General features: G+C 63.9%; 2 protein-coding genes across 11 annotated transcripts in view; one reads left to right on the top strand and one right to left on the bottom strand.

Moving 5' to 3' along the window:
- The first annotated feature begins 989 nt into the window (after positions 1–989).
- Positions 990–15,384, top strand: CASKIN2 (CASK interacting protein 2). 4 transcript variants are annotated; one of them, XM_055408606.2, is made up of 20 exons: positions 990–1,133; positions 2,257–2,814; positions 7,485–7,536; positions 8,080–8,177; positions 8,541–8,686; positions 8,789–8,884; positions 8,972–9,102; positions 9,289–9,397; positions 9,723–9,831; positions 10,052–10,146; positions 10,585–10,846; positions 10,975–11,096; positions 11,209–11,269; positions 11,379–11,470; positions 11,677–11,787; positions 11,866–11,967; positions 12,046–12,184; positions 12,323–13,771; positions 13,862–14,084; positions 14,474–15,384. In XM_055408606.2, the coding sequence occupies exons 2-20, from the start codon at positions 2,721–2,723 to the stop codon at positions 14,562–14,564; spliced, it is 3,582 nt and encodes a 1,193-aa protein (XP_055264581.1). In that variant the 5' UTR covers positions 990–1,133; positions 2,257–2,720; the 3' UTR covers positions 14,565–15,384. The 4 variants fall into 4 exon arrangements, with proteins under 4 accessions (XP_055264581.1, XP_088685472.1, XP_088685473.1 ...); XM_088829346.1 differs by having other exon boundaries at positions 10,978–11,096; XM_055408605.2 differs by having other exon boundaries at positions 995–1,133; positions 2,306–2,814.
- Positions 15,191–26,374, bottom strand: part of TMEM94 (transmembrane protein 94) — a 35,979-nt gene continuing 24,795 nt past the window's right edge. For 3 of the 7 annotated variants that reach the window (XM_055408600.2, XM_088829341.1, XM_088829345.1), the window contains 26 exons: positions 26,084–26,235; positions 25,522–25,624; positions 25,271–25,357; positions 24,913–25,029; positions 24,479–24,535; positions 24,133–24,237; positions 23,858–24,022; positions 23,460–23,675; positions 22,600–22,915; positions 22,265–22,438; positions 21,820–21,922; positions 21,490–21,707; positions 20,574–20,755; positions 20,346–20,484; positions 19,987–20,102; positions 19,777–19,876; positions 19,327–19,435; positions 18,982–19,171; positions 18,676–18,753; positions 18,350–18,435; positions 17,843–17,924; positions 17,475–17,623; positions 17,298–17,392; positions 17,087–17,180; positions 16,755–16,925; positions 15,191–16,401 (listed from right to left, as the gene is read on the bottom strand). In XM_055408600.2, the coding sequence (XP_055264575.2) occupies positions 16,329–16,401; positions 16,755–16,925; positions 17,087–17,180; positions 17,298–17,392; positions 17,475–17,623; positions 17,843–17,924; positions 18,350–18,435; positions 18,676–18,753; positions 18,982–19,171; positions 19,327–19,435; positions 19,777–19,876; positions 19,987–20,102; positions 20,346–20,484; positions 20,574–20,755; positions 21,490–21,707; positions 21,820–21,922; positions 22,265–22,438; positions 22,600–22,915; positions 23,460–23,675; positions 23,858–24,022; positions 24,133–24,237; positions 24,479–24,535; positions 24,913–25,029; positions 25,271–25,357; positions 25,522–25,624; positions 26,084–26,235 (3,477 nt within the window). In that variant the 3' untranslated portion in view covers positions 15,191–16,328. The remainder of the gene's footprint in view (positions 16,402–16,754; positions 16,926–17,086; positions 17,181–17,297; positions 17,393–17,474; positions 17,624–17,842; positions 17,925–18,349; positions 18,436–18,675; positions 18,754–18,981; positions 19,172–19,326; positions 19,436–19,776; positions 19,877–19,986; positions 20,103–20,345; positions 20,485–20,573; positions 20,756–21,489; positions 21,708–21,819; positions 21,923–22,264; positions 22,439–22,599; positions 22,916–23,459; positions 23,676–23,857; positions 24,023–24,132; positions 24,238–24,478; positions 24,536–24,912; positions 25,030–25,270; positions 25,358–25,521; positions 25,625–26,083; positions 26,236–26,374) is intronic. The other 4 variants (XM_088829342.1, XM_055408601.2, XM_088829344.1 and 1 more) reach the window with 4 other exon arrangements.

The following is a 26,374-nucleotide window of genomic DNA, read 5'->3' on the forward strand; positions in this document are numbered from 1 at the left end:
CTGGGTGTCCTGGGTCCTAGCGCCCGCCGACAAATCTGCGCGGCGATTACTAGGGGGCGGAGAGCTTGCTAGCTTCTGGATTTGTAGGAGCTCCCCCTCTCCTATCCCCCGCCCGCCTCTGGGGCTCCTCGCTAGTAGGAGATGGCGTTTAGAGCGTCGAAGGAAGAGTTATAAGCGTGACCCTCCCCTCCGAAATCGCGGACTGCTTAGGCCGCACCACCCAGGCTGGACCGGGAGGAAGCGGGGGTTAGAGAAGGGAGAACGCTGGGTTCCCCAATTCGGCTTCGCACACTGAGGGCCACCACGGGTCGCCAGATGCAGGCTAAGGGGGCCCGCAGTTTCTTCAGGTCCTTCCGTTGGGTCCCTGCCTGGGGGCTCGGAAGCCGGCCTTCCAGGACTTGGGGGGGCGGCGGGAGGCGCTGTCCGACCCACGGCGGTGCTGAAGCGCCACCCCAGTCGGTCGTTAGCGCCTCCCGGAGCCTGGGGTCCCCGCCGCCGCCGCCTCGGGCCGTCCCCACACGGCCCGCTAGGTGGCACCATCGCTCCGACCAGGGACCGTCGGCCTGTGACTTCGGGTCACGGGCGGAGGTCGCTGCGAGAGCCCCGGGAAGGACGAGGGGCGAGGAAGAAGAAAGGGGGGGCTCCTCAAGTGGGATTCCTGGGTCTCGGTTCCCGGGTCCCGTCACATCGCGTCCTCTCTCGCGCCCCGTCACACACAGGGTGTCTCTCCCGTCCGTCTGAACTCCAGAGCCCTAGGTCGCGCCCGGGCTCCAGTCAGGATTCCGACGCTCGCCCTCTAGTCCCCGCCCCCACCGCTTCACCTGGGCGCATGCGCGGACGCTCGGGCCCGGGGAGGTGGTGCGGGGCCCCGCGCGGATCGGGGCGGGGCCCCGCGCGGATCGGGGCGGGGCCGCAGGCTCTGACTGACAGCCCGGCTGCGCTGCCGGGACGGTCCCTCCGCTCCCGATCCGGCGGGAGGGAGGGGGGAGGGGCGGGATTTCCTGCGGGAGGCGCCGAACCGGCCTTGGAAAAGGAGGAGAAAAGGGGTGAAGGGGGGGGCAGTGGGAGCCACCGTCCAGGGGGCCAGGGACCGAGCAGGACCGGCCGGACCCCCGGCGGGGCGGCTGGGAAAGGTGAGACTGCGGGGCCTGATCTGGGGGTCAGCACCCTTGAGGGCGGGCACAAAGTAACTTTTCTTGAGGGATCCGCGGGCGCCTTCATCCGTCGGGTCCTTCCGTCCTCCTCGCGCCAGGACACCGTCTCCCCGCATCAATCCCTCCCGGCGCTTTGCCCTCCCGGTCCTTCTCGCCGCTTTGTTCCCCGGTCGGCCAGGGCTGGGCTGGGTTGGGGGGTTGTGCGGCGCTGGACTGGCATTCCGGGGGGCGGGGGAGCCAGCCCGACCCCATGCACTGCCAGGGGCGCCCTCCCCCAATGTCGGGCCGCGGGCTTTGAGCTGGAGTGCCATCTGGTTTGGGCTTGGGACTTCTGGGGAGCAAGAAGACTCCAACTAGGGCCCCAGGCCTGCCGCGGGTCTCATGCCACGGGACTCGGGCAACAAATTCTCGGCCACTGAGAAACTGACGTAAGCTTTTCTAAAGTGAAGTCGGTGCTGTGGGACTCAGATTCAGGCTTGGGAAGGCGGACAGCCCCATTTAGCAGGAGTACCCCAGCTCTCATCTCTGTTCTCTGCCTGGCTGCTTCTCCATCCCGCACTAGGAGTGAGGATGGGTCAGCAACAGGTGCTGTAAAGCCTCACTGTCCTACAGGCAGACCCTCCGCCAGAGATGGGGGGCCACAGCTCCCCACTCCACTTCTGAATTCATAAAGAGCCTTGGGGCTAGGGCTTCCAGCGATCAGGGCAGAGCCTAGATGGGGAGGGGTGACCCCTGCCAGTCCGCCTGTGCCTGACCCTCCCAGGCCCCACCTTCTGGCCCACCACTTGTCTGTGGGTGTCAGAGCCTCAGGCTGTGGAGAACAGGCTGCTGGCCCGACCTGCCCCCGTGTGTCGTACTGCCAGGGCCCCTCCTGCCCCGGGTTGAGGTGCTGCCAGGTGCCCTGGGGCCCCGGTGACTCAGCCTCCCCCTCCCAGAACACCCCCTCCCCCCTCCCAATACTCCTCTCATGCATGGCGGCTCCCTCCCTCTTAGAGTGGCTCAACCTCTCCCTTGACTCAGAAGGGCAGTCAGGGTAACTTGGGGGTTCCCTGGAAGCCCTGTCCTGTTCTTTCTCTGAGCCCTACTTCTGGGACCCTTACAGACTCCGACCCAGCCTTCAGCAGACCCTCAGCAAATCACACCTTTTCCAGACCCCCGAGACCTGGCCGCCCCTGCTGCCCAAGGCATGAGGGAATGCTGGCTTCTCTCTGGGTGAGCACCGCTGCTCCTGAGCCACGTCGGAAAGATTGGCCCCCCCAGTCCCGGCCCATCCCTGGGCTGTCGGAAGCTGCAAGCTGATATCCGTCCAGATTTCCACACAGCCTCCACCCCCTCAGAGATCAGCTTTCCTGCTTGTGGTGGCAGCTCACGAAGCACCTTGAAGGAGTACCCATCAACGCCTACCAAGAAGTCCACTGCCTGGGACACCAGACACACTCCCCCTCCACCAGACGCCTGGCCTTCCAAAGGGCCAAGGGATGGCACCCTGACACCTCGGCTTAGACCAGTTTCCCTGCCTCTGACCTGGACCCCTGAGCCCAGAGACCAGCCCAGGGACCAGGAAGGATGGGTCGAGAACAGGACCTGATCCTCGCCGTCAAGAATGGAGATGTGACTGGTGTGCAGAAACTGGTGGCTAAGGTCAAGGCCACAAAGACAAGTGAGTACTTGGTGGGGTGACTGTCTACTTGAGACCCTTCTCTGAGTGTCAGGCCTGGGGGGAGTGGTCACTCTGATCTGGGGACTTGGGGTGGGAGTGCCTCAATGTGGGAACGTCAGAGAGGAAGTTGGGTCCCCCTTGCTGTGTATCCTTAGGCAAATCTCTTAACCTCTCTGGGCCTCAGTTTCCTCACCTGTAAAGTAAAAGGGCTGAAGTACATTCATTCTAATTTTGGGTGCCTACTGTGTGCCAGTCTCTGTTCTATGCTCTGAGCTCCAGCAGTGAACAAAACCAATCCAAATTCCTGCCTTTGTGGAGTTGCCTTCAGCAGGTGGTTTTTCCAGTGTGTTCTTTGGAGCCATGGGGTTTCTGGCAGTGGGTTGGGAAAGACTGAATAGGTAGTGCTCCACCCCTGACCCCTCAGTCCAACCAGAGCATCTCTGTGTTTTTATCAATTTGATGACATTTGTAAGATAACTTTTTTATTATTATTTAATCACAGTAGTGGGACACATTTATTGTGGGCTCCTCTGAGTGTAAGATAGCTTTTTTTAAAGGGAATTCTGCTTAAAACAGGGGTTTTCCTGGTAGCTCAGCTGGTAAAGAATCTGCCTGCAATGGTGGAGACCCCGGTTCAATTCCTGGGTTGGGAAGATCTGCTGGAGAAGGGATAGGCTACCCACTCCAGTATTCTTGGGCTTCCCTGGTGGCTCAGCTGGTAAAGAATCCACCTGCGATGCGGGAGACCTGGGTTCGATCCCTGGGTTGGAAGATCCCCTGGAGAAGGGAAAGGCTTCCCACTGCAGTATTCTGGCCTGGAGAATTCCATGGACCGTATAGTCCATAGGGTCGCAAAGAGTCGGATACGACTGAGCAACTTTCACTTTCTGCTTAAAACAAAGTTCACATTATCTAACCAGTTACTGAAGCCTACTGGAGGGTGTGTGTCCAAAGTTAATTTCCTGAGAGAGAGAGGCCTCTCTGCAGCCTGGGGTCTCTAGTCGATAGGGCTGTGGGGGCTCCGTGCACAGGTGGCCACACCTGACTTCCAGCTCCTGAGTACCTCTGCATTGAGACCCCCTCAAGAAGAGTAGACCTCTGGGCTTCAGGGCAAGCTCCCTGGACTGCCCCAGGAGGACACTGGACTTGTCCCCTGAGTTCCTCGACCAGCAGGGACAGGAGGGGAGGGAGGATCCTTCTCAAGTGCTGGCGCTCTAGCCCCAAGATACAGCTTGGCCCTTGCACATGAAGGAGTCCCCCAGGCTACCCGAAGATGTCTAATTATCCCTACCCACACCTGGGAGTGTGGGTGCCCGAAGGAAGGCTTTTAAGGGCCTGGGAGTTGTACACATGTGTGAGTGCCTCCGCTTCCACACCAGGGCAGGACACCCAGGTTGTCGGGAGATGGAGTTGGAGAGGGTGCCCTCTGTGCCCTGGGGGAGTGGATGCAGGGTGAGCTGGATAAGGGGAAGGTGCCAAGGAGGGCCCTGGAGGCCCAAGAGTGGGAGCCACGCCCCTTCTCCCCACACCTCCGTGTTGTTTTTGGCGATCTGCCCAGTGGGGCCTTGGCCTCGTAGCCCTGCGGCCTCAAAGTGAGGCCCTCAGGAAGGCAAGTGGCTGGAGGCTGGTGGCGGGAACTTTGCAGCTGGGGTTCTAGGCTCTGGGAAGGTCCCCAGTGCTCAGGGGGGAATGTCTGTGGGGGAAGATGACCATTTCCCCCCCACCCCAACCCCCGCCCTAGGGGTTTGCAGAGGCATAGAGTCATAGGGTCCTGGGACTCCCTGTCTCCCCTCCCAGTCCTCTGAGAGGCTGGGAAAACTGGTGACAAAAGAGATCCCAGAGTGACGTTTGCAGACCCTAGGGTTCTTCCCTGGTGGCTCAGTTGGTAAAGTATCTGCCTGTAAGGCAGGAGACCTGGGTTTGATCACTGGGTCTGGAAGATCCCCTAGAGAAGCAAACGGCAACTCACTCCAGTATTCTTGCCTGGAGGATCCCACAGACAGAAGAGCCTGGGAGGCTACTGTCCATGGGGCCATATTGTCCGTCCGTCCGTTCGTCCGTTCCGTCGCTCAGTCGTGTCCGACTCTTTGCGACCCCGTGGACTGTAGCCTACCAGGCTTCTCCGTCCATGGGATTCTCCAGGCAAGAATACTGGAGTGGGTTACCGTTTCCTTCTCCAGGGGATCTTCCCGACCCAGGGATCGAACCTGGGTCTCCCTCATTGGAGGCAGACGCTTTAACCTCTGAGCCACCAGGGAAGCCTCTATTCCCTGTGAGATGGGTACTTCTATATCCACTTTGCAGATAAGGAAACTGACACTCAGAGAGGGTTAGTAATTTGGCCAAGGTCACACAGCTGTGGCGTGGCAGATACACCAAGAGCCCGAGCCCTCCTCCGTGTGCTACCGCACTCAGCTGCCCATCAGAATCACCCAGGGACTGTTCTGCAAGTGCCGACTCCCTGGTCTCCCCCAGAATTACCGAATCATCACAGAGAGCCTGGGACTTTGCAGAATCAGAAAGTTCTTCAGGTGATTCTGAAGCAGCTCTCAGAAGGGAGGGACTGTGGGCTTCTGCTCCACACCCAGAAGGGCGAAGGGAACTGCTGGAAGGGAGGCTTCAGGGGCTCCCTCTTTCCCCTCTGGGCGGTGGCTTGAGCTTCCTGGCTGTCCAAAGAGGGGTGTGCCCTGAGCCTCCTCCATTGGGTACCAGGTCACTGGGGGGCCAGCCCTCCCTGCCCGCCCCAGTCCTCAGGGTGCAGGTGCCTGGGAGGAGAGGGTGACCGATGCCTGGGCCTGGCCTCCGCCCTTCCTCCCTCCTCCCTGCTCTGAGCTGTCCCCTTCTCTGACCAGAGGAAATGGAGTGGGCTGGGGGTGGCCCGCTGAGCTCACATCCTCCACCCAAGCCTAAATCAGGAGCGCGACCCTTCCACCCCCAGAGCCCGGGCCTGGGAAGAAGGTGGTGGCGCAGGGGAAGTGCCTGGAGCCGCTGCCAGGAACCTAAGACCCTCCGCCCTCCCTGCCAAGGTCCCCAGCCCAGTCACTCGGAGCCTCTCCCCCACCGCCTTTCCGGCCATTGTTCTGGAAAAAAAAAAAACACAGAGCCACCCAGGCTGGCCCTGCCCTTGTTCCTGTCACGTTGTCCTGCCACTCCCCGGAGGGGCTGCCTTTCGGCCGCCCCAAACCGTCCAGGCGGGCAGCAGGTGGAGGGCCTTCCCTGTATTGACCTCCTTGCCCTCACCGAGGCTCAGAGAGGTCCCAGGGCTGGCCAAAGTCACACAGCCAGGCAGAGAGAGAAGAATCTGAACCACGCGCTTCCTGCTCCTTGGGCCTCGGTTCTGTCCACTGTGCTGAGTGGTTCTGTGTGACGAGGACTTTCCCAGGGGGCTGCAGGGTGGCTGGGAGCAGCCTCCACCCCCTCGCAGCTTCGTCACTCAGCTCTGACCTTTTCGGTGCAGCGTCGCTTGGCTAGGCCCTAAACGGAGCTGTCCCCTCTCCCTGTCCTGTGCACCTCCTCGCTGCAGGCTTGGTCCCTCCCTATTGGAATGAGGCCCTGTCTTGCTGGGGTATTCAGGGGCCCACCGGGGCCTGGGGGGCAGGCCTGGACCAGCATGCTTGGCACCGTGCCTGGCTGGGTTGAGCCGGGCCTCCTCCTCCTCCTTCTTCCCGGCAGGGGTGGGTTCCAGCAGGAGGCAGGGGCCGCCTGTGACAGCACTCTCCTCTCCCTGAGGACCGCCGCCCCCCGCCTCCCGTGCCCTGGCTCACACGTGGAGCACACCTGCATGAACCCTGTCCCCGAGAGGGGACTAATCCAGTGTCCTACCCCTGCCCTGTGTTCCTCTCGCCACCCCTTGTCCTGGGGCAGGGAGCTGTCTGCCAGGAGCCCGTGGAGTGCAGAGTCTGCAGCTCCTCCCCTGATAGGAGCCGGTTGGGGGGACGGTACCAGCTTTCACTGGAGACACCACATCTCGGGAGTACGGGCTAACATGTAAGGAGCGCTAAATGCTGATAGCTCCCATCTTACACGAGGGTCAGGCATTGTACTCACAACCCTTATGCGTGGCTTCTGTGATCAGCCCGTTTTACAGATGAGGACCCTGAACTGGAGAGGTTGAGTGACTTTCTGCAGCTCACACAGCGAGTGCCCGGCAGAGCCAGGGCACGGTGTAGGTCTGATGATGCCACCTTCCCCTCTAGCTCCACTCAGGGATGCCCCCCGGGCCTGACCCCCCTTGGGTCCAGCTCTGGCATCCGCCCTCTCACCCTCAAGCTTCTGGCCCCTCTCTCTTCTCTCTCAGCCCCCTCAGCCCCGTGGAACAATGAGACTGGCTCCTCGGCCCATTCAGGCAGGAATGCTAACCATGCACTCGTGGGCCTGTCCTTTGAGGGCACGGCAGGCTGGGGGGCCCCCCATCTCCACCCGCTTCGACTATAAACAAGTGGGACTGGGGACCCGGGGAAGCCAGGCCACTGCTGCAGCAGTTCCCTGCAGTCAGCGCCCTCCAGCTGACGGGCCGGGGTAGGGGGCCATAGGGACCAGACAACTTGGCGGGCCATGGGACAGGTGCTTTTCTGCACTCCGAGAGGTCAGCGGGAGCCGAGCGGTGGGCAGTAGAGATCCTGGGTCAGGGGTGGGTACGGGTGCCCTGACACCTCTGCTCTGATCCCCAGAGCTCCTCGGCTCCACGAAGAGGCTCAATGTCAACTACCAGGATGCCGATGGGTGAGTGAGAGCCCCCTCCAATCCCTCTTGAAAACCGTGTGGTGGGGGAGGGGTGGGGGAGGGGTGGGGGAGGATCTGGGACCTGGAGTCCCTTTCCCTTTCAAACTCGGCCTTGGAAGCGTGTTCGCTGAGCGCTCTGGCCCCTGTCTGCCTGCATGCCTGCCCATGGGGCTGCCCCTGAGTGCAGGGAGGGGGCCTCTCTGAGGGGCCTCCTTGGGTCCTATTCCTGCTGGGCCCCCTTTTCTCCCTGGAGGGTAGGAGCCCTGGGGCTCCTGCTCCCACGGCCCCCTCCCCTGGGCCCGCTGAGGGGGAGGCCAGACAAACAGGCCTCTCAGCCGAGACACTGAGCCCTTTCATGCTGCAGCCCAGCAGCTCTGCGCTCCCACGGCACGGCTGGCAGGGTGTGTGTGTGTCGGGGGGGCAGCCACAGTGGGCAAGTAACTCAACCACGCCAGCCCCCAGGATGAGTCTGCCCTGGAAGACCAGGATTTCGGGGGTGGGGAATGCCCCCTGACACCCCTGACCCGTGTCCCACCACACCAGCTTTTCGGCTCTCCACCATGCCGCCCTGGGGGGCAGCCTGGAACTCATTGCCCTGCTGCTGGAGGCTCAGGCCACTGTGGATATCAAGGACAGCAACGGTGAGAGCCCAGGGTACCCCCCAACCCTAGACCCTGGGGTCAGCGTGCCCCTGCCACATCACGGCAGTGCCAAGGGATGAGGGCGTGGCTTCTTGGAACTTGCAGATGCTGGATCTCGTCAGTCTTCACAGCCTACTGGGGTCGTGGGTGGTACTGACAGCCCGTTATCCAGCTGGGGAAGTTGAGGTTACAAGGCCACCAGATCCTCTGCGGTGGGCACGGTGGGCTTCTGGCTTCAGCTGGGCCTCTCCCTGACCACACCCAGCTTCCTCTGGGTCTTCTCCCCTCCAGCCAGTGCTCAGTTCCCTCCCCCGACCCCAGGCCACCCCAGGACCTCCCTCAGAAACCTGTCCCCTCCTGCAGGCATGCGCCCACTGCACTACGCAGCCTGGCAGGGCCGCCTAGAGCCCGTGAGGCTGCTGCTGCGCGCCTCTGCAGCTGTGAACGCCGCCTCGCTGGACGGGCAGATCCCACTGCACCTGGCTGCCCAGTATGGACACTATGAAGTGGTATGCGAGCCTGCCAGCCTACGGGGTGCTGGGGCTGGGGGCAGGGGCCGGCACAGGGGGCCCGACCAGACCAGATCCCTCACCCGGCTCCCCACACCCCAGTCAGAAATGCTCCTCCAGCATCAGTCCAACCCGTGCCTGGTCAACAAGGCCAAGAAGACACCTTTGGACCTGGCCTGTGAGTTTGGACGGCTCAAGGTGAGGCCTGCAGCCCTTGGGGTACTGGGTTCTGGGAGTGCGTGGGGTCTCCAGGGGAAGACCCTTCCCAAGTGCCGGTTGCCGCAGGTCGCCCAGCTGTTGTTGAACAGCCACTTATGCGTGGCGCTGCTGGAGGGGGAGGCCAAGGACCCATGTGACCCCAACTACACCACACCCCTGCACTTGGCTGCCAAGAATGGCCACAGAGAGGTCATCAGGTACCCACCGGGGCCCCCCTGGTTTTCTCCTCCTCTTCCTATGGGATTGATAACGTCCTCTCAGTGCCCTGCCCCGATGCCCTCTTTACCCTTTCTCTGGATCGCTATCCCAGCCTCCAGTGATCAGCTTCCTCTCCTTCTGTACCCGCTGCCCCCCACGCCAGTCACTGGCCCTCCCGTCCGCAGGCAGCTCCTGAGAGCCGGGATTGAGATCAACCGCCAGACCAAAACAGGCACAGCACTCCACGAGGCCGCGCTGTACGGCAAGACCGAGGTGGTGCGGCTGCTCCTGGAGGTGGGTGTGGACCCCTGGTCACCCCGCAGGTGTATACAGATCCCCACCACCCACGTGCTGGATCCAAGACCGCCTGGGGAGGCAAGAGAAGGGGTGTCTTGCGTGGGTTGGGGCCCAAGTGGCTGGAAAGCAGACAGACCTGGTTCGAGCCCCAGTTCTGCCTTTCACTGGCTGAGTGACCTTGAGCTCATCCCAGAACAAATTTGAGCTTCCATTTCCTTGTGTAAAATATGAAAACAGCAGCTACTTCCTGGGTAGTTGTGGGAATTGGGAGAAGCGGCCAACCCAGTGCTCAGCACAGGCTCGCTCCGCTCTATGCACCTAGGGCGGGGTGGACGTGAACATTCGGAACACGTATAACCAGACGGCGCTGGACATCGTGAATCAGTTCACCACCTCCCAGGCCAGCCGGGAGATTAAGCAGCTACTGCGGGGTGCGTGTGGTGGGGAGAAGACCCAGCCCAGGGGGGTCAGAGCCACTCCAGAGGGTCCCCGGGAGTGGAGGAGGAGCAGGTGTCACATTCCTGGGGCTGGCGGGGGGGTGCTGTGGGGATGAGAGGGCAGGGACCTGGGGGAGGGTCATGAAGGGGACTGGAGGGGTGGGAAAATGCCCCGGGAACCTTCAGATGACACCCGTCCTCCTCCTTGTCTCAGAGGCCTCAGGGATCCTGAAGGTCCGGGCGCTCAAGGATTTCTGGAACCTCCACGACCCCACTGCCCTCAACGTCCGGGCAGGGGACGTCATCACGGTGAGGATCCGATGCAGGCATTCCTCTGAGAACACAATTGGTTGCTGTCACTTACTTGGGCACCTGCTGTGGATCAGGCTCTGTGTTAAGGTCTTTATTTGCACGATCTCATTGAATTCTTCCCCATCAAAGTAAGGTAGGCATTCTTACCACTTCCTTTTTTAGAGCTGACAGAATTGAGGCTTAAGAATTAAAGTGATTTGTCCAGAGTCACAAGCTAGCCTGCAGTGGAGCTGGGGTCTGAACCCAGGCTGACTCCAGAATCTTTGTTTGCCCTGGAGACAACCCGGGGGTTGGGCTGGATGCTGGCAGGGGCAGGACTGTAGGCCCCCTTGAGCATCAGGGGGAGCTCCCTGGGGAGAGGGGAGGAGCTGGACCATGGCTGCAGGCTGGCCGCTCGGCGTAGGAAGTGACCATCCCCCTACCTGTCTGCCACAGGTGCTTGAGCAGCACCCAGACGGCCGCTGGAAGGGCCACATCCACGAGAGCCAGAGGGGCACTGACCGTGTGGGCTACTTTCCCCCGGGCATCGTCGAGGTGGTCAGCAAGCGGGTGGGTGTCTTGGCACCCCGCCTCCCCTCTGTGCCCACCCCCCTGCGCCCAGGCTTCTCCAGGACGCCACAGCCCCCTGCCGAGGAGCCCCTGCACCCCCTCACCTGTGGCCAGCTGCCCCGGGTGGGCCTCAGCCCAGACAGCCCAGGTACATCCTCCCTGGTAGCGGGTAGGGCGATGCTGGGCACTGGGGTGAGCGTCTGGCTCTGGCCAGCTGCCAGCCAGTTGTGGGCGGGGCCCACCGGGGTTCTGACCGCTTGGCTCCTGCCCCCGCAGCAGGTGACAGGAACAGCGTGGGCAGCGAGGGCAGCGTGGGCAGCATCCGCAGTGCTGGCAGCGGGCAGAGCTCCGAGGGCACCAACGGCCACAGCACTGGCCTCCTTATCGAGAACGCCCAGGTGGGTGGGGGGTGGGGGGCGCTTGGGACCAGGGTGGGACCCCTTCTCCTCCCCTTCCCCCGCCTCCCACTGGCGGTTCCCCAAACAAGAGATAGCGCCTTCCCGTCTCCAGCCGCTGCCCTCTGCCGGAGAAGACCAGGTGCCTCCAGCACTACAGCCCCCGTCCCTAGCAGGTAGGGAGGTGGGGACCTGGGTGGGCCAGGAGAGATGCAGGTGGGGCAGCCGAGGACCTGGCACCCCTTCAGCCTGCCACCCTGAATGCATTTCTCTCCATCCTCAAAGATAACCCGAACCACCGCCCTCTGGCCAACTATCGCTCAGGGGAGCAGCACTTCACCCAGGACGTGAGGCCTGAGCAGCTGCTGGAGGGGAAGGTGTGACCTCCACTGGGGAGGTGGCGGGAGGTGGCTATGAGCCCAGAGGAGGGGGCAGGATGGGCCTCATCATGGACTTGAGTTCCTGTTCGGACCAGGCCCCTGGGGGGCGCTGGGGCCGATGGCAGGGCTGTAGCCTTGGCACTCAGCCCCCTCCCCCAACAGACTCAGTGCCATTAACGGCACCCCCTCCCCTCAACTTGCAGGATGCTCAGGCCATTCATAACTGGCTGAGCGAGTTCCAGCTGGAGGGCTACACTGCCCACTTTCTGCAGGCCGGCTACGACGTGCCAACTATCAGCCGCATGACACCTGAGGTGGGTGCCACAGTGGGAGGGCGGGGCAGGAACCTGTGGCCAGGGCAGGGGGCCTGACAGCACGACTCTGTGTGGCAGGACCTGACGGCCATCGGGGTGACCAAGCCTGGGCACAGGAAGAAGATTGCCTCGGAGATCGCCCAGCTGAGCATCGCCGAGTGGTTGCCCAACTACATCCCGGTGAGTGGGCGGCAGGCACAGGCTCCCACCACCAGCTGAGCCCTCCTGGCTCGGGGGCCAACGCTGTGGCTTTTGCAGGCGGACCTGCTGGAGTGGCTGTGCGCCCTGGGGCTGCCGCAGTACCACAAGCAGCTGGTGAGCAGCGGCTACGACTCCATGGGGCTGGTGGCTGACCTCACCTGGGAGGAGCTGCAGGAGATCGGCGTCAACAAGCTCGGTGAGGACCGCCCTGGGCCTTCTGGCTGGGCCCTTGTGTGCCTCCAAGGGCCCCCAAGATGTTTTGGGGTCCAGGAGGGGTGAGGGGCACCCTCTCTAGCCCCAGCTCACTCTGCCGCCTCTATCCGCCCACTCTCAGGTCATCAGAAGAAGCTCATGCTGGGGGTGAAGCGGCTGGCTGAGCTCCGGCGGGGCCTACTGCAGGGGGAGTCTCCGGGGGATGGCGGCCGCCGGCTGGCCAGGGGCCCGGAACTGATGGCCATCGAGGGGCTAGAGAATGGGGATGGGCCCCCTGCGGCCAGCCCACGCCTCCTCACCTTCCAGGGCAGCGAGCTGAGCCCAGAGCTCCAGGCAGCCATGGCAGGGGGTGGCCCCGAGCCACTCCCCCTGCCCCCTGCCCGCTCCCCCAGCCAGGAGAGCATTGGGGCCCGCTCACGGGGGTCCGGTCACTCGCAGGAACAGCCTGCCCCCCAGCCCAGTGGTGGGGACCCCAATGCCCCACAGGAGAGGAATCTTCCAGAGGGCACAGAGCGGCCCCCAAAACTCTGTTCCCCACTTCCTAGCCAAGGGCCCCCGCCTTACGTTTTCATGTACCCCCAGGCCTCACCCTCTAGCCCACCCCCTGGGCCGCCTCCGGGTGCTCCCCGGGCCTTCTCCTACTTGGCCGGCCCCCCGGCCACTCCTCCGGACCCCCCGCGGCCCAAGCGCCGGTCCCACAGCCTGAGCCGCCCCAGCCCGGCTGAGGGGGAGGCTGACGGGGAGGCCGAAGGGCCAGTGGATAGTGCCCTGGGCAGCTACGCCACCCTCACTCGGCGACCAGGACGCAGCGCCCTCGCCCGGACCAGCCCCAGCCCGACCCCAACGCGGGGGGCTCCCCGCAGCCAGTCCTTTGCCCTCCGGGCTCGCCGCAAAGGCCCCCCGCCCCCACCCCCCAAGCGCCTCAGCTCCGTCTCTGGCTCCACCCCAGAGCCCCCACCACCGGATGGAAGCCCGGGGCCCAAGGAGGGGGCTGCGGGGCCCCGGAGGCGAACACTGAGCGAACCCACAGGCCCCTCGGAGCCCCCCGGCCCACCCGCCCCGGCCGGTGCCGCATCGGACACGGAGGAGGAGGACCCGGGGCCTGAGGGGACACCCCCGTCTCGGGGCAGCTCAGGGGAAGGGCTCCCCTTTGCGGAGGAGGGGAACCTGACTATCAAACAGCGGCCCAAGCCGGCGGGACCCCCACCCCGGGAGACGTCGGTGCCCGCCGGCCTCAACTTCAACCTCACAGAGTCAGACACTGTTAAACGGAGGCCCAAGTGCCGGGAGAGGGAGCCACTGCAGACGGCACTCCTGGCCTTCGGAGTGGCGGGCGCCACGCCCAATGCCCCTGCCCCCCAGCCCTCGCAGACCCCCAGCGAGTCCCCCGCGGCCTCTCCCAGTGCTCCCCGGCCTGACTCGAGCAACCTTCCCACTCCTGGAGCTCCAGCCCCTCTCTCTCCCAGCCTCCCAGCCCAGCCCCCTGGGCCCGCCCTAGAAAACAGTCGGCGGCCCGGGGAGACGGAGCCCCCAGCTGCCCCCGCCGCCCTCATCAAGGTGCCCGGAGCAGGTATGAAGCTGGGTCCTGCAGGGAGAGGGTGGCGTGGGCAGGGCCTGTGTCCGGCTCAGCTGAGTCACAAGCCAACATCGTTGTCTGCAGGAACAGCCCCCAAGCCTGTGTCGGTGGCCTGCACCCAGCTGGCATTTTCCGGCCCTAAGCTGGCTCCCCGGCTTGGCCCCCGCCCAGTGCCCCCTCCAAGGCCGGAGAGCACGGGGGCCGAGGGCCCGGGCCGGGCCCAGCAGAGACTGGAGCAGACCAGCTCGTCCCTGGCAGCTGCACTACGGGCTGCAGAGAAGAGTATTGGCGCTGAGGAGCGAGAGGGGTGAGGGTGCTGGGAGAACGGGAGAGATGGAGACTTAAGAGCAGCTCCCCCACCTTCTGAGTCCTTCCCCCAGGGCCTGGGAATGATGGGGAGGGGACATCAGTGTCACTGCAGTCAGATCCTCAGGCTGGGGGGCCCCCATGGGGAGGGGAGGGGTCACCCAGATCTGGCCTGCAGGAAGTGGCACTTAGAGGCATGCGAGCTTGGACCAGTCACTTCTTTCTGTGAACCCCAGTGCCTCTGTGGGAGGAAGGGTCTGTGACTCCCATGACCGCGGGAAGTTGTGAGAAACGGGACAAGATGCACATCCGGTGCTCGCCAGGCCCTGTGCCCAGGGCCAGCAGGGTACAGGCCGCTGGCTTATCTGACCTGGCCCTTCCCTGCCACAGCACCCCCGGCGCCTCCACCAAGCACATCCTAGATGACATCAGCACCATGTTCGACGCCCTGGCTGACCAGCTGGATGCCATGCTGGACTGAGCTGGACCTGCCGGTGGCCTTCAGTGGTGCCCGCCGCCTTTCCCCCCCAGCGCAGAAGACACCCCTGCTGCCCGAGCAGGGTCCCTCCTGCCGCTCCCAGCCTGCGGCAGTCTCCACGGCAGCCCCCACAGCAGCCCCGTGCGGAGCGCAGGGGACTTTTCAGAACCTGACGTCTCAGCAAAGCCCCCCACCCCACCCCCAGCGTGTAATCTGAGGGGAGGACCCTGCTTCTCAGACAGGGACCCTGTTAAGAGCTTCCTGTCCTGGAAGAGTGGTGGCTGGGCTTCTGGGGTGCCTTCTCTGTACCTCCCCATCTCCCCAGTGCCTCAAGTGCCTATGCCGAGGTCCCCCAGCCACCCGCCGTGTGGTCCTGGTGCCCGGAGAGGCTGGAGGCGGTGGTGTGTCTGGCCCAGCCCCCGCGGGTGCACCCAGGATATGTCAAGGGCCAGGGGCCTGCTCTCACCATCAGCGGCACCCAGCCAGCCTCGGGCCCCGCCCCTGCCTGCCCTCGGCAAGGCAAAGCTGTCTGCGGCGGGGCCAGTGGGATTAACAGGTCCCTCGAACAGATCCCCAGAGTCCAAATGTTTCCAACTGTAAATGTTATTTTTTAAGCAGAGAGAAATGCATATATTTTAAATGGAATTTATTCTATCTATGACTGCCTGTGAGGACACAGTGGGGGAGGGGCGTCGGACCACAGTGAGAGCACCCACTGCCCGCCATGGGGCTGCAAGCCTGACCTGCCTGGCCCAGGCCCCGGCTCTGTAAGCATTTAACCTCTTCCCCCAACTAACACCAATGAAAGTGTCATTCCACAAGACTGTGCTGTGTGTGTTTGGATGTGCGCCGTGAACCTCTGAGGCCAGGGGTCATGCCTGAGCTGGACCCGAGCGCCCCCGCCAATGTGTAGTGGCAGGGAGAAGGCCTGGGCCCCCCAACTCACCTTCAGGGAGGGGCTCCCTCACTGGCCCGACCCTTGAGTGGGCCCCTTCATGGCTGCCTCAGGGACCAGCCACAGGTTTTGCTTCAGCAGTTTATAAGTTTTAATACAAACCAGTCTGTATTCATTCCCAAAAGGCTCATTTCCAGTAAAAAATATACACCAGTAAAAACATTCTCACAGGGTAACTGGGGCTGAGACTGGAAGGAGGTCCTGGGCCGTGCCCCCAGGACTGGCTCCACGGCCTGCCCAAGGGCGGCCTGGAAGGAGGTTCTCGGACCAGGGAGGGGGCTCGGCTCCGTCTTCAGGTCCCAGTGTGAGGCCCCCCACAGAGGAGGAGCAGGCTCTGCCCCAGGAAGACAGGACAAGGGGGGCCCGAGGAAGGTGCCCCACCACCCCGGCCTCCAGCGGTGCCCTGGAGGACCGCCAGCACATCCCAGGACTACCCTCCCACCAGAGGCCCCACGGTCCACGGCTCTGCCCAAAGGCCAGGCGGCACTCGGTCAGGGGGCCCTGGAGGGGGCCAGCCCACAGGTGGAGGGGGCCGAGGCACTAAGCACACGAGGCCATACATTCAAGAGCCCGGGGGGCTCCCCTAGCGAGGAGGAGCCAGACAGTCCTGGACTGAGGCTGCAGCTCTGCGTCTCCGCGGGAAGCCCTGGGGCAGGGACCACAGCCGGGTCTGACACCGGAGCTGGGCCTCCAGGGCCACTCGGCACAAGAGCAAACCCTGAAACATTCATGATATCAATGCCCTAGACGCAGAAACAAGTGTGGCTTCAGCCCCAGGGACCACGGCATCTATGGCCGCCACGGCCAGCGGCTCAAAAGGGAGAGTTCATGCCCAGCTTAGTTTCAAACTGCAGCTTCTGTCGCTTCTGGTAGCGGACGCGGACCCTGGTGGGGTGGAGATTGAAGACCAGGTTAGCGCAGACGCCGAGACCAGGGAGGGACAGGACAGAGGACGGGGTACGGGCAGCGGGAAGGCGGGGGTGGGGTGAGGCCAGGAGGTGACTGGGGAACGCGCCCGAGCCCAGAGCGGACGCGCGCCCGAGCCCAGAGCGGACGCGCGCCCGAGCCCAGAGCGGACGCGCGCCCGAGCCCAGAGCGGACGCGCGCCCGAGCCCAGAGCGGACGCGCGCCCGAGCCCAGAGCGGACGCGCGCCCGAGCCCAGAGCGGACGCGCGCCCGAGCCCAGAGCGGACGCGCGCCCGAGCCCAGAGCGGACGCGCGCCCGGCCAGCGGCTCACCGGATCTCGTGCAGCTTCACGACCTCGTTGGTGACCACCACGAGGATCAGGGACAGGCAGCCCAGGAGCCACGTCAGCAGAGGCACGTCCTCCAAGCCGACGTGGACGCGGCTGTCCCTGTGCGTCCACAGCTGCAGGTCCACTGCCGTCTGGGCCACCTGCCCCAGCAGCCTGCGGGAGGCGGCAGCCCCGCATCAGCCAGGGCCTCCTGCTTCCTTCCCTGCCCTTCTCAGCGGGAGGCGCGCCCGGAGGGTGCCGTTCAGCCCCTGGCCCAAAGCCCACCTCGCACCGCAGCCCCTCCCAGGCTCCCGCCCTCCACCCCAGAGACTCACACCACGGGCACGGTCACGGCCCACCACAGGTTCGTCAGGGGGCTCTTCCGCCACAGGGGCTTGGTGCGGTGCACGTGGGTGATGGAGATGAAGACTAGGGAAACGGGGTCGTGGCGCGTGTCAGACCCCCCACGGCCAGCGGCCGCATCCCCGGGGAGTCCCCCGCCCGCCCCCCACCCCGGCCTCCACCCGGCTCCGGGCCGCCACTCACCAGTGTGCAGGACAATCAGGGCGGCGGCAAGCTTCTGAGCCGACAGCAGCCCATTGGCGAAGTCGTCAAACCAGGCCGGGGCTGTGTCGGCGTGGCTGCCAAGGCAACGTGTGGGCTCAGCCTCCTCGGGGCCCCGCGAAGGTGGCCCTGGGGGTGGGGGTTCAGGGCGGGACCCACCTGGGCAGCATGATGGAGGAGCAGTCGGTGAGGTTGCGGGCCCGGGTCCTGTCGCAGAAGTTCTGCAGTGTGAAGGCAAAGCAGATGAGGCACGAGCTGATGGTGAGGCTGAACTTCAGCAAGAAGCACAGCAGGAAGTAGTGCTGGGTCTGCGGGAAGCGGAGGCCCGTCACTTGGGTGCGCCGGTTTATAGGGTCCTCGGGAAGTGGGCAGGCCCGCGGGGGGAATAAGAGCAAGGAGCTTTCCCCACTCTGTACCTCCCACCCCTTTGGTCTGATGGAATCCCCCCTTGCTCCCCCAGGGCTCAGCCCCCTCCACACTCACCTTCCTCGGGAAAAGCCCAGGCCCATGGGCTCCGTGTGGCTTACCTTCTTAGGAATGGACTGAAGGTTCTTCCCCGTTGCCATAGACATGATGGAGCTATGTGGGGGCTTTCCCAGCAGAGAGATGCTGAAAAGCAGGGACTCGGTGAAGGACAGGGACTGTGGCCCTGTGTCCCACAATTCTCTTTAAGTTATATGCTTTTCTGTTTTTAAAATATTTACTTTCATTTATTTATTTGGCTGCACTGGTTGATCTAGTGCCTCAACCAGGATTTCAGCCTGGGCCCCCTGCATTGGGAGCATGGAGTCTTAGCCACTGGACCTTCAGGGAAGTCCCCATGTCCTCCAATTCTTCCCTAGGAGAAGTTTTTCAGGAGTCTCAAGAGCAAGGGCAACTCTGCTGGGAAAACGGGCTACAACAAGGAAGGGAGCCCCCTGGGGCTGAGGGGGCCCCATGGTGGGAGGCACTAGCATGGTTTCCTGAACCTGGGCTCCTGGGGATGCTCGGGGACATCCTGACCCTGGACATGGAGGGGTGGCCCAGCTTCTCACCTGAGCAGAGGGTAGCAAAAACAGGACAGCCACAGGATGTCGGTGGTGCTCAGGATTGGTGGCAGCTGGACGAGGCAAGAGAGGAACTAGGCCAGGAAGAGCCGGGAAGCCGGGTTAGATTCCAGCAAAGAGCCAGATGCTGGGAGCCCAGGGGCTACCTCGCCCTGAACCCAGAGGGCTGGAGGGGACATAATTCTGGCCAGGGGGTTCTCAGAGTTTCTGGGGGGCCCCCAGGCTGTGCTGCCTCCTCCCAGCCTCTCAACTGGCCCCAGGGCGCAGGAGCCGGTGGGGGGGTGGGGGCGATGCCCGTGCCGGCCCCACCTCACCTGGATGACCACAAGTGTCAGCTGACACTGCAGCAGGAAGAGGAAGCACTTGCGGATGCCGTAGGTGGCGTGCCGGGCCTAGGGAGCGGGAGGGGCGGGGGGTGGCCGTGCTCAGACCCTGCAGCTGATTCGCTTCAGCCAGATGTGGCAGATGTTCATATTAGCGAGTGGCCAGGGCAAACTAAACCTCCTCGGAGAGCTGTGCCCAGAGGTAAACTGCCCCCGGGAGCCCAGGCCGGTCCTGCACGGCGACTCCCCACCCCAGCAGGCTCTGACTTCTGCCCCGAGGCCCGCCTGAGCCCCCACCTGCTCGATGAGCCGGATGATGCTGATGGTCTCCTCCTGGCGGAAGGTCAGCGAGCAAGGCAGGCTGTTGAGCTGCCCTGAGAGCTGCAGGGGGGAAAGGCCATCCGAGGCCTGGGCCATGCTGGTGCTGGTGGCGTAGCCGAAGGTCTCCCAGGAGCAGCGGGACGGGTACAGGGGGTCCAGGGCGATGCTGCCCAGCATGGGAGGGGAAAGCGTGCCCATCAGCTGGGGTCCGCCAAGACCCCATCCATCTCCCAGGGGACGGAGCCAGCCCCCTGCCCCCTCCTCTGCCCGCCAGGCCCAGGCCGGTCGTGGGGAGTCCTGGCTCTGGGCTCTCGCGCTGACCTGACGTCACTCTGGAGGAAGAGGCAGCTGTTCCGCAGGTTGGCAGAGCTGCCCAAGCAGCAGGTCACCTCCCCATACTCCTGCATGATCTTGATCATCTCACACATGGCTGAGGGAGCAGAGTCGGGGGCAGAGGGGTCAGGCAGGTCGAGCCCCACGTGGGGCGCTGGGCAGAGACCCACAGGCAAGGGCAGGAGACAACGGAAATCAGGCCCCTCTTTGGAGTCATCCTACCCCCAGTGTCATAAACATCATACAAATAGTGTCACTTCTGAGTCCCTAGATTGGGCTACGCTGGGCTCCTGCCCACGAGACTCCCTGGCTCCTCCCAGCCCAGCTTCCTCTGCTCCCTGCATGGGAACCCAGCACCCCTCCGGAGCCCGCAGGGTGCCAGGGGCTGGCAGTGCCACACCCAGGGCCGGGCCGGACGCGCCCAGTCGCAGCACTCACTCTCCGGGGTACAGTCTGTGAAGAGGGGCACCAGCAGGGGCACGTTGTCGATGTTCTGCAGGTGGGGCCGCACCTGGTGGATGCCCCGGGGCAGCTTGGCCTGCAGGGGGCAGAGGTGCGCGTGGCCTCAGGGCCCCTGCCCCCTCGCTCGCTCCCCTGCCCTGGCCCAGCCCCGCTGCCACCCCCAAGGCTCCAGGGGCACAGTCGTACCCTGTTGCAGTCCTCCAGGAAGCTGGGGAGGTCGCTGTCCGTGGGCTGGAAGCTGATGAGGTCCGAGTGACCCTCCTCCTCCATTAGAAGGAGTCCTTCCGCATCGTCTCGGGACGCTGTGGGGACAAAAGCCTGTCCCTCACCATGGGGCCAGCCTTCTGGGGGCCTTTCCTAGCCCTGAAGATGGCGCAAAACTTCCTTCTTGAGCTCTCCTCTCCCCCCACCCCGTAGACTGCAGCTACTGCAGGGGAGCAGAGCCAGGTTCCCAGGAGGAATCCCAGGAGGTTCTTTCTAGCTGAAGCTCCAAGGATGGGGGACAGCCCACACCCACGTCGTCCACACCAAACCTCTGCCCTCACCCTGGTTCAGGTCGTCGTGCAGGGAGCCAGCATGGCTGGGGCTGGAGGGGGGTATCTCGGAGCCGGGCATGTCACCGTTGGGCGTGAGGGAGATGTGGCAATTCCAGCCCGTCTCCAGGCCCATCTTCTCTGCAAACACCTGCACCAGGCAGATGGCGCTGACCAGAGGGGCCCCAGAGGCCGTGGGGAAAGGGGCAGTGGGAGCAGAGGGGTCAGTGGCTCCCCCACCTTGCTTTTGAGCTCATCCTCCAACGAGAAGTAGACGAAGCGGATACAGGCGTTGACCAGCCCGTCGATGAGGCGCACGATGTCCAGGCGGGCCTGGTACTGGGAGGACACCATGCCCATGAAGATCTGGCCGCTCAGGGCCTGCATGCAGTCTTCCTTCTCCAGTACCTCCCCGATCCCTTCTTCATGAGGCACCAGGTGCAGAGCCCGGCCAGGACACCCAGGAGCCGGCGGGTTCCAGGAGGCAGCCCGGGGCCACACACGCGGGCGCCACGCCCAGATCAATGAGCACACGGCCCCAGGGGACCACACACATGTATAACCAAGACAGAAAAGGAGCCGACAGACACGGGGGCGGACGGGGATGGTGGGGGAGAGACAAGGAAAGGTACTCATCAGTCAGGTGACCACCCCTGGTCCAGGGCCAGGGGGCGGGCCCGGCCCCACCCCACCCCACCCCACCCCACCCTCAGCCTTGTCTTCAGTTCACGGGCTCTTGGGTCACGAGACCCCGGAAGGCTGTGTGTCTGACGGAGAGGGGAGGGGTGCGTGGAGCTCTGAATCCCTCTGATGTAGCAGTGTTTGCAACCGGGTCTTTTGTCTGATTCCAATCAGGCTAAGGCTCTATACACGCTACTGCTTTATAACCTTCAGAGAAAGCGCTTTTCTTTTTTTTTTTCTTTCGAGAAAGCGCTTTTCTATATGTCACCCAGCTGGAGCAGTACCACGAACCGTGAGCAGGGCACAGGATGCACCAGTTTACAGATGGCACTAAGGAGCCTGCCCACATCACCAGACAGGGAGCCACCAAGGTGTTCCAGGTCTAGTGCTGCCTGCTCTCCCCTCTGCTAGGCTCTTATCCAGGTCCCTGCAAGCTCTCCCGGCCCCCGGCCCCCAGGGACGGGGTCCACAGTACCGTCTGAGCTCCAGCTGCCGCGGCGGGCGCTCAGCTTGATGGGAATGGTGCTGGGCAGCTCGCACATGGTGAAGATGCTGTTCTGGCCAGGCGCCTGCACCAGCTCGATGCACTTGCCATTGAGCTGGGAGGACAGGGCACAGCTCATGGGCTTGTAGGCGAAGGCAGAGCAGTAACCAGACAGACAGGCTCGCTGGTAGAAATCCAGCACTTTCTTTCTGCCGGGGAAGCAGGGTGGAAGTGAGGTGAGTGGTCTCAGGGTATCCCGACCTCTGGGTACCCAGTCAGAGCCAACGGTTCTCACCACCGGCCACGTGCCTCCTCACCTACCTGTCAGAACCCGAAAGAGGGTAGATGTCAGCTCCGTCCCAGAAGTCTGTGCAGGCCTCCAAGACCACGTCGGCCGTGCCGTGGGACAGCATCTGCTCTGTGCCTGAGGGCAATGGAGGACCAAGCCCTGAGTGCCCCAAGCCACCCACCCCTCCCGCTGACCTCCGAGGACACCGCCACCCCTGAGAAGGATGCTAAAAGGAGCCCCCGGGTGGGGGGCGGGCCATGGAATCCCCAGGGGTCACGGCGGCAAGCCTATCAGCAAGGTCTCTGAGTGCATAACATGGGCACGAGGCCGCCGGTCCTCCAGACAGTCCCACGACTCGCGGCGTCCACTGTCCCAGCCCCCGTCCCCAAAGCCCATCTCTGCCACGTGTGAGGTCTCGGGGAGGAGCTAATGCTCCCGAGGGAGAAAGCACCCTGGAGAGAGCCCCGGGAGGCTCACTGGTGGTGGTGTCCTTGATGAAGAGGCTGATCATGTGGCTGAGCGGGGGCCGCCGCTTGGTGACGCACGACAGCCTCCCCAGCGAGGTCTCCTTCATGGTCTCGGTGCTGGGGAGACGGTAGAGTGCGAGGTGGTTCCCCTGCTTGAAGAGCTCCTTGGCCCCGGGAGTGAAGCCTGCGGGATGGGTCGATGGATGAATAAACAGATAACATGCAGATAAAGGGGCTGATCGGAAGCTCAAAGGGATGCTGGTGCTCTTGACAGAGGCCACACCTGGCCCCGGTGTGTTTGGAGCTGGTGGCCCAGCCCCTGGGAAGAGTCACCAGGCGGCGTACCAATGAGGCGGGCAAGCTCGCAGAGGCCCCAGGGCACACGCACGGGCAGCACGGCGCTGCGGCTCTCCTGCAGGGCGACGTTGCACAGGTGGTCTGAGAACCGGCAGAGCCGCTCGGTGACGCTGGCATCGCACAGGTTCAGCAGCACGTTGAGGCCCAGCGGCTTGAGCGAGGTGAGGTGCAGCTGCCAGTTGGAGTCATCAAACTGGATGCAGGAGGGGTTCTGCTGGTCCTGGGACAGGCTGAGCATCTCCAGGTGGTAGTCACACACGAAGTCCTCGGCTTCGTAGGGCTCGCCCTCTGGCCCGTGCTGGGTCTGGAGGAAAGGAGGAGGGGAAGGTGGGGAGCTTAGCCTGAAGTTAGGGGGGTGGTACGGGCAGTGACCCCAAGAGAAGGCACCCCCTCCCAGCAGGGCGTGCTCCTGCTCACACTCTCCCGGGCCTCACCAAACCCCTCCACCCTTCCTGGCTCCAGGGGCTTCTAGAATCTGTGCCCAGCAACACTGTCACCAGCTCAGAGGAGGCTGTCCAGACTGGGCAAGAACCAATGAAGCCGGTCTCTCAGCCAGGGGAAATATCTTTAGAGGGAACTACTGGCTTTCCGTCTCTTGAAGGCTGCGATCGAGAGGAAGGGTCTTGCCCCAACCAATTACCACCGTCGACCAAACCCAGAAAAAGGGGAGGGGCCTACTTTGCGGGCAAACCAGGCAGGAGGCCTCCAGAGCCGAGAACAGGGGCCAGGGTGTCTGAGCCCCCCGGGCTCCACCCATCCGGGCTGGGTGGCACCTGTGCAGCGCCCCCAGCAGAAGAGGCCAGGGTGCCCCACGACGGACACGGTGGCCGCCCCCTGGGCCCCCTCACCTTGCCGGGGTCGTCGTTCTCGCCGCCCTCGGTGTCCCTGCTGAAGCTCACGCTGGAGCCAGATAGGTGTTTGCTGCGGCCGTGTGTCCGGTGGTAAGGGTGCGGCTCGGGCGCCTTGGGAACGTCGCCCGGCCAGTTGCTGCTGCGCTCCTGCTCATTGGAAAGGTGCAGGGGAGCATTCAGGGAGCCGGCCAGGAGGGCGTCGTGTTCGTGGGGCTGGGGAGAACAAGGAGTACAGGCCTCGGACCCCAGTCCTGACATTGCCTCGGGCCAGGAGACCAGACCGTTACGGCCCCCTGGGGCCCCAACTCGATGGCAGCTCCTGAAGCCTGGAGCCCTCCTCCTCCTCCCGCCTTGTCTCGCCCCACCAGAGGCTGCCAGACCGGCCCAGGCCGCACCTCCTCCTCCACCTCGGGATGGCAGAAGGAGCGGGTGGACAGGTCATCCGTGAGATCCTCGTGGCTACTGTGTGGGGGCTCCACCTTCCCGCTGAAGAACAGCACGGTCTCTGGGCTGGGGTTGGGCCACGACAGGATCCCCTGTTTGTCCACACAGCACAGGACCTGCAGGGGGAGATGGCGACCGGGAAGGAGGTGTGGCGTTCCCCAGGCTGCCAGGGCCACTCCGGAGAGCCACCTGCCGAGGCAGGGTCCTCCCAGGGGGCCGCCCTCACCGTGACGGAACCCAGGCTGTGCAGCAGGCTGGAGCTGTGGCTCAGTGTGGGTGACGTCCCCTGGATCACCCGCAGGAAGTGGCCCCAAATGCAGCGCAGCATCTCCTGGGGGCAGAGACAAGGCACTCAGCCACATTTCCCTGGAGATGCCCTTGGGGACCGACAGAGGAAATGGTCCGGGGGGAGCGTGTGCCCCCCCAGCAGTGACCCACATGGGATGGGGAGCCAGAGGAGCTCTGAGAGGGAGGCTCAAGGCCATAATACAGGGGCACCCAGGGGCTCCAGAAGGGGCCTGGGGGAGCTCGGGCTGGGGGTCTAGGGCCAGCATCCATTCAGGCGAGGGTACCTGAGAAGACACGGCTTCCGTGTAGCTGCTGAGAGTGTCCTCCGAGAACTTGGCCAGCTGCACAGAGAAGAGGGCATGAGACTTGGGGAGGAAACTGCCACCCTACAGCAGGCCTCAGAGCTAGCGGGTGGGGGCCTCGCACCTCTTGGTGAAGGACACCGGGAAGCCCCAGAACCCCTGTCTGCTGAGAGCAAGGGTGGGTGGATGCCTGGCTGTCCCCAGGGCCTAGTCTGGAGACCCTGCTGCCTAGAGAGGGCGGAGCCCTTGGAGAGCTGCCCAGGGCCGGCCGTGTGCTGGCCGGCAGGGCAGGAGGTGGGGTGGCTGCCCTTCTGCCCTCTTTGCTGGGGGCACAGCCCCCTCTGTCTCTCTGCTCCTGCCTTTGGCTCTTTCTGCACTGCCCCGCACGCCCTCCCCGAGGCCTGGGAACAACTGACCAGGGAGCTGGGGGAGGCCTTGCTCATCTGGGCCAGGACGCGGGCTTCTCCACAGGCAGTTGCCAGGACCCACAGGACCGGGAAGAGCAGGGGGAGGATGGGCAGGACGCCATTCACCTGGGAAAGAGCAAGCACCACTGAAGCTCCCGAGAGTGGAGAGAAAAGGGAGGGAGGGCAGGGCTGCCCCCTCCCCAGCCCTGGGGCCCTCCCTGAGTAACAAGGACCGCTGGGGGCAGCGGGCGGGAAGCGGGGAAGGAAAGCAGGCGCTCCAAACGGCAGTCTGGGAGCCCCTGGGCTGGCGGTGGGAGGGGCAGTCAGGGCCCCAGTCTCTGGGGAAGAAGAGGGTGGGCGGTCTTACCTGCAGCTGGAGGAGAGTGTACTGCCAGGTGGTGACGCCTGGGGCATTCAGCATGAAGCGCAGGGCGTTGGTGATGAGGAAGCTGGCCTGTTGGGGGCAGGAGAGACGTTGCCTTAACTCCCCTGACTCCAGGGGGGACCCAGGCTCTGAGGTGCCCCATCTTCTGCCACTCACACCCCCCCGCCCCCGGCACTGGCCGGCTCACACCGGGACCCTCCCGTCTGCCCCCGCCGCGGCCCGGCCGCACACACCAGGACGACGGGCACCGCGTAGCGCAGCATCACCGACTGCACCGTGAACCTCTCGTTGTCCAGAGCGGTCACCGGGCGGGACAGGGCCATGTCCAGGCACCACCTGCAGGAAGAGATGGTCCTACACTCGGGCGAGCCTGGGTCCTACAGTTCCTGCTCCCCTCCCAGGCCCTGGCCCCGGAAGAATGGCCTCCTGGCCGCTGTGGCCCATGGCCACCTCTGAAGCTATCCCCTCAGAGTCCAGACTGAGGGGGGGTCAATCACCCAGTCGAAGAATTCTCACGAAAGGGGCTTCCTTAACAACCCGCCCTGCAGTGCAGAGGACGAGGGTTTGATCCCTGGACGGGGCCTGCAAGCCACAACTAAGACCTGACACAGCCAATCAAACAAACTGGAGAGGAAACAAAAGAATCCTCACAAGAAGCTAAAGCGAAGGCCCCATAGATGCCTGCTCTAAGGGGCTTGGGTACAAACCAGGCTCCTTCCTGTCGCCATCGCCGGCTCATGGCTCACGGGGGGAGGTTCTAGGGGGAGAGCCTGGGGGACAGCGCAGCGCCCCCACCTGATGTTGTCGATCACGGGGGTCTCGAGGACACGGAAGAGCCGGTGCTGCTGGGGGTTCTGCGGCCCTTTCTTCACTTCTCCCCGGGGGGATGGGGGTGGCGAGAAAGGGGGGAACAGGTCTCCCGGCTCCAAGACGATGTGCTCGTCGTCCTGCCAGAGATGAAGGGGAGCAGGGGGAGGGTAATCAATGGGTTCCAGGGAAGCCACTCTTCCTTGACCGTTCCAGTGAAGCAGAGACATCTCACCAGGTTAAGGACCATCAGTGAGCAAGGAGTCACCTGGGGTGGGG

Source organism: Moschus berezovskii, chromosome 20 (genome assembly GCF_049115385.1).
Source record: "Moschus berezovskii isolate FMDL1 chromosome 20, NW_MosBer_1.0, whole genome shotgun sequence".
NCBI lineage: Eukaryota > Metazoa > Chordata > Mammalia > Artiodactyla > Moschidae > Moschus > Moschus berezovskii.

What these genes read in the sequence shown, in the direction of transcription:
- CASKIN2 (XM_055408606.2), top strand. Translation starts at nt 2,721, where the DNA reads ATGGGTCGAGAACAGGACCTGATCCTCGCCGTCAAGAATGGAGATGTG. An exon ending in GATTAAGCAGCTACTGCGGG is followed by an intron (nt 9,832 to 10,051) that starts GTGCGTGTGGTG and finishes TCCTTGTCTCAG; the next exon opens with AGGCCTCAGGGATCCTGAAG. An exon ending in TCCTTATCGAGAACGCCCAG is followed by an intron (nt 11,097 to 11,208) that starts GTGGGTGGGGGG and finishes TCCCGTCTCCAG; the next exon opens with CCGCTGCCCTCTGCCGGAGA.